Below are 9,237 nucleotides of genomic sequence, written 5' to 3'. Positions count from 1 at the left end.
GGAGATCCATTGTGAAAATACTACTGCCAAGAGGAGCTCTACGCCTCCATCCCTGCAGAGACAGCATTGTATTAAAATCCCGCATCTCTAGGCTTCTTCAGCCAGGGATCGTTGCCCACTGCTTCTTCTCTACAGCTGGCAGCAGCCTCTTCTTGCTCTACTGGCTCCTCCATTCTCCCTTTCCTAGTCTGACTTACTATAGTACAGGAGCAGCAGGGCCAGCAGACAGGAGGCAGCTAGCTGCAGAGCTCATATGTCAATGTCTGGTCTCCAGCAGCAATTCTCCTTGAATTGGTGAAGCCCAAGCCGGGAAATTCCTGGGGCAAAGGCTAATGACTTTGAGGGTGGATGCTTACAACAGAAAGTAGACAGCTGCCCCAGGGGTCAAGTGCTCACCTGAGTTCAATTTCCTGCTCCACCCCATACTTCCTGTGTGACCTTAGTCCTTCTGTGCCTCACTTCCCCCTCTATCAAGTTCTTCCCTACCTCACAGGTGTGTTGTAAGGATGAATGCATTAAAGATCGTGAGGTGCTCAGATACTACAGGAATGGGGGGCTTATAGGTACCTAAGGATGATGGGAAGAGATGCTTTATCGGGTGTGAGATCCTGAAGAAAACAAGCAGGAGAATTCAGATTCTTGGGGGCACGAGGGAAGGAGGAGTTAATATTTTTCAAAAAATTAATTACACCTACATTTTCTTTTTAAATTACAAAATAATGGAAAACTTGCTATCACCTTAGCTATGGATAGTCAGTCATGGGGTCAGGCCACACTACACTGACGTACTTGGCTAGTTGTTTACAAGGTGTTTTGAAGAGGAAGAAAGGGGGAAATGTGCTATTCTTTTAAATTATAGGACAGAACACAGACTTTTATTGATCATTATTGAAAATACAGCGGGTACAGATACACCATTCTTTACCAGAGAGTAGGACAATGGCCGTGATATAATCGAAGGATTGTTACCTGTGACTTGTATATAAGCACCAGATAAAGTTATCCATGCCTGGGAACCACTTCTGCAATCCTAGGTAAATGTCTGCAGCCAAATCCATATTTAGATGAAGGATTTTTTTCCCCCCGGCTACTTCAGATTAAATGGCTAGTCACAAAAAGAAATTCTGACATCTGCAACAAAAAGAAAGAGTACTTCCTGTATTTGTAACTCAAAATACAAGAGTTATTGCTACTTTTTTATCCCTCAAATATGTGTGTGAATAACAAAATGATGGATAGCATTACAATGTACATAAGTAAAAGGAAAGCCATAATAGAGACCAGTAAACTTGAAGCTAATGGGAAAAATTCTCAGTGTGTGTGTGAGGCTGATTTGTTATATAGCAGAAAAATAAGTCTGTTTGGGCTTATCCATGCACCCCAGTAGCTTCTCAGATTGCTTCTGTTATAAGTGAGTGAGATTATTTCTGGTTGTATCACAAAAGAGAGTCAGTTGTCTGGAACATTTTATTGCTCTGAGGAAGTTATTGTGGATAATCTTGGAAGGAAACAATAACTTCTTGTTAGACTCATGGAAAGGTCACCTCTGTAAATTGCCAGACTTGTACCCTGTGATGTCTTGGATGAATTTCTTTGTGCTCTTTTAAAAACTGATCACTGGCAGTTGCGGCATTCCAACTTAAACTGTCATCTAAGTATAAAACAATGGTTTACAAAGGAACTCCCCCCTCCTTCTCCCCAAGGTAGATTTTTATTTCTGAACTGAGGAAAGTAATGTGGTTTATAAAGTGTAGTTGAAAGGACAGTCGTTGTCTTCTTCTTTTCTTTATTTTTTTTTTACTCATCTAATCCAAAAATGTCCATTTATAGTCCTAAAATACAGTACTTGAAAAGATTTGAGTACCCCAAGAACATGGGAGCTTGTGCCTAATTGAAGTAACTTCCTGCATGACAAATTACTCTCCAAAACGTGAAGTAGCTGTTCTGTATGTTTTCTATACAGCATGATGCCGGTGATTGGAGTGGGACAAAATGTGTTACAATTACCTGCCCTATTTTATTGGTTGGTTTTTGTGGTGGTGGGAAAATCAAAATGCACACATGGAAAAAACCAAAAGATTCAAAACTAGGTTTGAATTTAAGAGTTTCTCATCTCTCTCACTGCAGTCATATTCATTGACTAGAATCTGATCTTGGGAGAAGAAGTGAGACCAGTCAGGGTTAACGTGTCAGATATCCAAGATCTTGGAAGGCAGCACAAGAGGAGCTGTAGTTTCCATCTACAGAAATACCGGAGTAAGCTTTTAAGAGGTATGGGGTCATGGTGATCCACTGTTAGTGTTAATGATTTATTATACCTTTCGTTCTAAAGGATCACAAAGCAGTTTACAAATCACATACAGTATGCGGCTATCACTTAACTACCACTGAAATAGTGTCATTTTTCAGAAAACTACATGATATTTTGGGACATGCAGAGCAACACAACAGTACAGTTTGGGTTCAGAAACAGGATCCTAACCTGCAACTCCACTGCCTGAAATTAAGATGCATAGTGTTACCCTGTAGCTACAATAGGAAGAAGGTAGGGGTTAGCTAGCATGTGATAGCTTAGCACAATGGGGCCCTGGGCCTTCATTACAGCTCCTAAATGCTACTGTAATACAAATAATTAATAATGATTTATTCCTCCTAAAAGTTAGGAGTGTGTGAAAATCAAGGAGGAAGAAGATACCAAAAGAATCTGAGAGTAGCGTGATTAGTGATTAAGAGGGGAAGATGTGAAAGAAATATTTTCTTTAGATCATAAAAATAAGGGTTCATATTTTCATCCAGTACATATTTTCAATGAGATGGTAGTTATATTTTTACTCAGAGTAATAGTTGTAGAAATGTTTAAGAAGATGAATATATAAACTAAAACTCCAGTCACCACTGGGCAAGATCCTCCGCAGGTGTAAATCAACTGATTCAATGCAGCTATATCATCTGAAGATCTTGCCCATGAAAAATATAGGACGAGAGATGGCATAATTGGGAGGAAACTATGCTTCCAAGTCTTGATAATGCTCACTGAAGTCAATGGGATTCTTTCTGTTCACATCAATGAGCATTGGATCAGATCCACAATGACTAAGTAGTGGTCCCTATTGAATTACATAGTTGGGCTAGAACCCAGGTTAAATTCTGTTAAATCTTACTGATTTATTCATAAGATCTTGTTGATATGATTAGACACCTCATTCTTAATTCATCTTGAGATGAGTTTTGCAAGTGCAGTATTAGATTGTAGGGAGAAGGGGAATTAATATTTTTAGCACGTTGGATAATCATGTAATTTATAAAGAAGTGAAAAAGTTCCTGTGGAAAAACAAGTAGATGTTGTCAGTGTCACATGTTCATCTTTAGGGTAACACATAGGCACCTTAAAGAATAACTTTCCAGCTGATAAACTAGCATTTAACCAACTAATTTTTTTTTAAAAATTAGTCAGCCTCAGGACTAGAACAGATAGTAATTACAAAGGGAATATTGTTTTCAGCTGAATTCTTATGTAATACATGCTTGTAAATTATTGGCTAGTCTAATAAAATATATCCCTATATCTACCATGTCCACTAAAGCAATAGAGCAATTTAAGATAATTCTTCCCACGGATCACTTAATGTGTAAAATGTGAACTAAAACAGCATCTCTGATATTGACGTTTGAAGTGATTAAACAGACTACATAAAGCACACAAGCAATCTCTCCGCTTGTACTGGAAGATTGTATTTCCCGTCAATACTGTAGTACTGTTTGTTTTCTGATATTGGAAACTAAATACAGATAAAATGGAATGGTCTGTAAAAGCAGGAAATAGAATTACTAAAAATACTTGTTCTGCTAACATCTAGTGTCAAAATGAACCCAGTGATTCTGGCAGTAGTTTGCTTCGCTCCTTGTTAAATGTTCAGGAAAAAGGCTGCATGTAGGTGGAAAAATAGTGTATGACAACTAAGCGGGGCTGGGTGACCCAGGGGATTGGTAATGAGATATTAACAATTAGCCTTTTATACTTCAAGCTTTTTTGGGCAGGGGTTTTCTTTTTAACTGTCTCTTAAAGGTCCAGGCTCATCATCATCTCTGTCTCCTTGAAGATCAGCATGATAATCTTCAGTGTACTATTGTGTGATGGGGTGTACCCACGTGTTTGCTGCCCTTGCCAGAGGCTCTGCCCTCTTGGTGCACCCCGTCATAAAAAGGTGTCCTGCTGGAAGGGAAGAATAGCGAGTTTGGATCTCCAGAGGTTGCCTAGAGAGGCCTCCTATAATCAGCTAGGCAGAACAGCGAGAGTTGGTCCTCCAGTGCCTAGAAGGGCTGGGGGCAGGCAGAGGCCAATCAGAATCCAGCAGACCAGATAAAAAGGACTGGCTGCTTCTACTAGGCTAAGGGCTAGCTTTTTGTGAAGCCAGAACCTTGTCCTATCCTGGCCCAGTCAGGGGCCTAACATCAAGAGAGCTATTTTGTTATGGACTATAATGCCCAGTTGGCTGCTTTGAGTTCATCATGAATTTGCTTTTTTCTGTATACTTCACCAGGCTTGGATGACTGTTGTACTGTAATACTTTTAACAATGGAAGATATTGGGGGCATTGGGAAAGGCCTGGGAGGAAAAAATCAGGCATTGTTTGGCCCATGTTAAATTTAGGTTGGCAGAGAGACATCCAGGAAGAGATGTGAGAGAGATGGGCTGAGAAATGGGACTGGTTAGAAACAGTCAGGAGTGGAAAGGTAGATTTGTGAGTTGGTGGTGTAAAGATGGTGGTTGAAGCTGTGTAAGTAGAGATCACCCAAAGAAAAGTGTAGCCAGTGAAGAGGAAGGAGTCAAGGACAGATCTGTGTGATCCCCTCGGAGAGTAGGAAAGACAAATGGGAGAGGATCCAACCAAATAGATGCAGAAAGAATCACACGAGAGGTAGGAAGAGAAGCAGCCAAGGACACTATAATGAAAACAAAAGGACTCGATTTTGAAGGAAGATGGATGTGATTAACAGTGTGAAAAGCAGCAGAGAAATCAGGGAGGATGAAGACAGAGTGGGGGCCCTGGGATTTGCCGATGAAGTGGTCATTACAGATCTTGATGAGAGCAGTGTCAGTGGTGTGGAATGGCTGGAAGCCTGACTGGAGAGCATCCAGGATGGAACTGGAGGGAAGTACCTGAAGCAATGGTTGCAGAGATCACACAGCAAAAACTTCTCAATTTTCCTCCACCCCTTTATAAATCAACGGAGACTGAAACAAGTAAAATTAAGTTACCAAACAGTGGTGTCATGTTAATGAATGTTTTTATTTGCATCAATTAGTTCCAAGCAAGTTAAATGCTTAGTTTAACTATTGTAAATAAACAGTCCGTGGAACTGTTTTCAACTTTGGTTGCTCGGGGGCGGGGGGAAATGTACAGGATGTCTTCATCAATGTGGTGTCTTCATCATTCATTAGAAAACGTAGCTCTGTGGCTAGCTGATGACTTAATTAGGAAATGTCTAGTCAGCTATTTAACAGGAAAATGTGAAAGTTACATTTCCATCTGTTTTTACTATTAATTATCTGAGTGTTAAAATTAAATAAAATCTTAAGCCCAACACTAATTGGTAGTGTGAGTGGTTGTGGCAGTCAGTTGCTGGAGGGAAGAGAATGCAGTGAGAAGAAATGAATGTTGTGCAGCTCTTGAATTTTTACAGCTTGTGTATCTGTTTCGGAAGCCGCCTGCATACCTACCATAGCTGCCGGAAAAGAGTGATTAGCAAATTTTCTATCCTCTAGCACGACTTCTCTCTTTAGACAAGTATCAGAACAGGCCACCTAATACTTTATATCAAGAAATTACTGTTGCATGAGAAGTAAAGCTCTTCACATTCTGTAGATAGCACTGGTAGGTTAACCTCTTATGCCAATGGGCTAGGTAATGCTCTGGGTTCTTTCCTGTTGAAGTGCCTCTCCCCAGTGCAGCCACTTCAGTCCCTTTCCCCTCTCCTTCTCATGGCAAAGAGAGGTGAACGGGTGTGTGTGGAATTTAAAACAGGCTATATTTGCCCCTGTGTTACAGTGTTGGAAAGGTTCCCTCTAGTAGAAAGCCTAACTGGAGGGGCATGGCTGTGTAAGGTGCCCACAACCCCTGCCCAGCTGGGGCCCTTCAGACAGCTGGTGCAGCTCTAAACACCAGCAGAGGAGGGAGTATGGACACAATGGCCAAGGCATGAGCCTCTGTCAAAGGGCCACCTCTGGAGCCCATCTGCATGTAAAGCATTGAGCACCCTTCTTTGATGTGTGAGCCCTAGGGACAAACAGTGGACACATTGGCCCCCTTGGCACAGGGCCATGTGATTAGCACCCCTGCCCTGCCAGGAAGGAGTGAAATCCAGAAATAGTCATCTGACTCCCTGATGCCAGTGCCAAAAAGGTTCCAGATCCCTGCTTTGGCAGCTGCAGGAGAAGTTTCAGAGTCAGAGAGCATTGTGGTGACAACCAGTGCCATCCTCAAGGGGACCAAGTCCATATAGGACAAGAAGGGAGTTCCAGCAATGTAACCATTGTTTCAAGTTCAGAGCAGCCAGATATGCCTTAATGGCATTAGTGCCCAACCTTGTCAGCCAGGCTGTGCTAGCTATGGCCAACAATACCTTGGCAGTGGTTTGTATCGACAAACAGGGGAGGGTCTGGTACTTCCCACTTCCTGAGGGAACTTATACCTTCTCTGCCTATGGGTGGAGAACAGCCTATTGTCCCTTTGAGCCCTGCATGTAAAAGGAAAGCTGGACGTCCAAGCAGGCTAGCTAAGCAGACAAGTGATAGATAGTGTTGTCTGTATCCCAAAGTATTTGAGTAGATTATTGGCTGTTTTGGCCTCTTTGCTCCTGGGAACAATACAAGGGTTCCAGGGTTCTATTCCCGATGGAGGGAATTAGGAAGCAGTAGCCACAGATATGGTCATGGCTCAGAAGATTGCTATATACATGTCTCCTGTGCCCCACAATGCCTAAAGTGATTCAGAAAAGGAAAGAGAATGCAGATGTTCTGGTGTCTCCATGTTGTGGGGACCCTGGCCCGGAAGACAAGGGCTTCTGACAATAAAATAGATGGCAGTCAGCGTCTCCACTCTTTTGCCCACACAGGAAGCACTTTCAATAATAAGGACCAGTTCTGTAGCTGGGTTCCCTAGCTGTGTGAATCTAGCTGTGTGACTTTAAAGAGGCACCAACTAAAACAAAACGTTTTCTTTGAGTATATGCCAGGCTCCTTTTTTAGAAGGAATGAGCCAAGTATTGCTCTGTTATCTGGATTTACTCCAGATTAGCAGTTGTGTAAGGAGAGCAGAATGTGTTCTGAGTAGGTTTATTTGGGAATAAACTAAGATGAAAATTACCATTCAGAAGGAAAATAACTGGTTTTCTCTGAATACCACATTGCAGGTTTACAGCTCACTTTGCACTCATTAAGTGACATGATCAAGAGCTGAGTTTATTCTTAACCAGGTAAGTACTTATATGGATATAGATTTTAAACCTCCATGTCATAGTGCAAGTTAAATCAACCATTTGTTTTATAAATATGTATTTTTTAAATTGTTGCTTAAATAAGATATTTTAAAAATGAATGGATAACTGGGGTTTTTGGTTTATTTTCTCAAGAATTCTGTGCCTCAATATAATAAAATGTGTTTGAAACTATGTACCATAATAACATGAGAGGTAGAAAACAGCAAAACAAGTTACAGGCCAAAGAGAAGTCAAGCATAAAGACAAACACAAAAATCCCCTTTACCAAGCAAAATGTTGCCAAATTCAGCTCATTTTACTCATTCTTAAGGCCAGGGCATCATGTTATATCTACCTTTAGGTGCTTTTAAGAATTTTCCCAACACCGAATAAGCTTTTTAAAGGCCAGCTTAAAATCGTCATTAAAACTAGTGTACAGCAGAGGGTTGATAAGGGAGTTGACATAGCCAAGCCATGTCAAAAAGTCAGCTACTTCTGCAGACACCGTGCGAACACTCAGGCCCACAATAAGCTCCTTAATGAAAAATGGCAACCACGACAAGATGAAAGCCCCTAAGATCAGTCCCAGGATGCGAGCAGCCTTTCGTTCCCGTGTACTGGAAATCTGCTGACGGTCACCAGCCAGCTCCAGGTCATTATCAATAGGAGGAATTCTCACTGATGCATGTATTTTATCAAATTCCGTGGTTGGGTCAGATGTCGAGAAGTCTGACACGCAGAATGTCTGCGTGAGCTTACAACTGGCAAAAGAATTTTGGCTGTCCGTGCTCCTGTTGCTTAGGTGGCGGCTTGACCCCCGTTTTTGGTATAGGCTCTTTGCAGCATGGTAAATTCTGTAATAGAGGATCAGTATTAGCATCAAGGGGATATAAAATGCCCCAAAAGTGGAGTAAATAGTGTAGATCACGTGATCGTGTTGAATGCGACACTCGCTGGGAATAGTGACGCTGTGATGATTTCTCCAAAACAAAGGTGGCATCGAAATGAAAATGGATATAGTCCATACAGTGACTATCATAAGCCCGGCCCTTTTTGCCGTTCTTTTCCTGGCGTATTCAATAGCATCTGTGATTGCCCAGTATCTATCCAGTGCAATGACACAAAGATGAAGAATTGAACACGTGCAGCAGGTCATGTCAACGCTAAGCCATATCTCACAGATGAAGTATCCCAGAGTCCACGTATCCATCACTATGTATGTAATGCTCAAGGGCATGACTAAAAGAGCAACAAGCAGATCTGTCACAGCTAGGGAACATATTAAGTAATTTGCAGGCTGGTGTAGTTTCTTGGTGGTGCCAATTGCTGTAATTACAGCAGAGTTCAGCAGCATAGTCAAAATTGTGATTAAGGCCAAGGTCAGGGTAACAAGCATCTTTTCGGTGACCGTTTTGGGTTTGACAGCCACGCTGGCTTCTGTTGTGCAGTTTGTGAAATTCATTCCCCCCTCCCCCCGCCCCAGGATGCACAGAGAAAAAGGCTGCCACTTCTAGATGTTAATGGCTCCTGTTCAAAATTCCTCCATTTGAGAAAAGCTTCAGATGTCAAATTATTTGTCCCATTTTCGCTAGATCAGCTCAGAACATCCAGTTTTTCCTTCTGCTCAGAACATCCAGTGTTCCTAGAAGATAAAAATTATATCAGTTAATCAATGTAGAAAAATCCAACTTTTCTTCTGTAAAAAACCTAGTCTTTTAATGTTACTGCCTCAAACAAGAATGTTGGTAACTTCCATTT

At 41.5% G+C, this 9,237-nt stretch overlaps 1 protein-coding gene across 1 annotated transcript; it reads right to left on the bottom strand.

Annotated features, from left to right (window-relative positions):
- Window positions 1-867: 867 nt before the first annotated feature.
- Window positions 868-8,941, bottom strand: HTR1E (5-hydroxytryptamine receptor 1E). Its single transcript, XM_073335141.1, has 2 exons — window positions 7,835-8,941; window positions 868-1,131 (listed from the first exon to the last, which is right to left on the bottom strand). Exon 1 carries the CDS (start codon window positions 8,939-8,941, stop codon window positions 7,847-7,849), a length of 1,095 nt encoding a protein of 364 aa, XP_073191242.1. The 3' UTR covers window positions 868-1,131; window positions 7,835-7,846.
- Window positions 8,942-9,237: the final 296 nt, after the last annotated feature.

The sequence above is a fragment of the Lepidochelys kempii genome, chromosome 3 (assembly GCF_965140265.1).
Source record: "Lepidochelys kempii isolate rLepKem1 chromosome 3, rLepKem1.hap2, whole genome shotgun sequence".
NCBI lineage: Eukaryota > Metazoa > Chordata > Testudines > Cheloniidae > Lepidochelys > Lepidochelys kempii.
The sequence above is the reverse complement of the archived record's forward strand: the minus strand, read 5'-3'. Positions and strand labels throughout refer to the sequence as shown.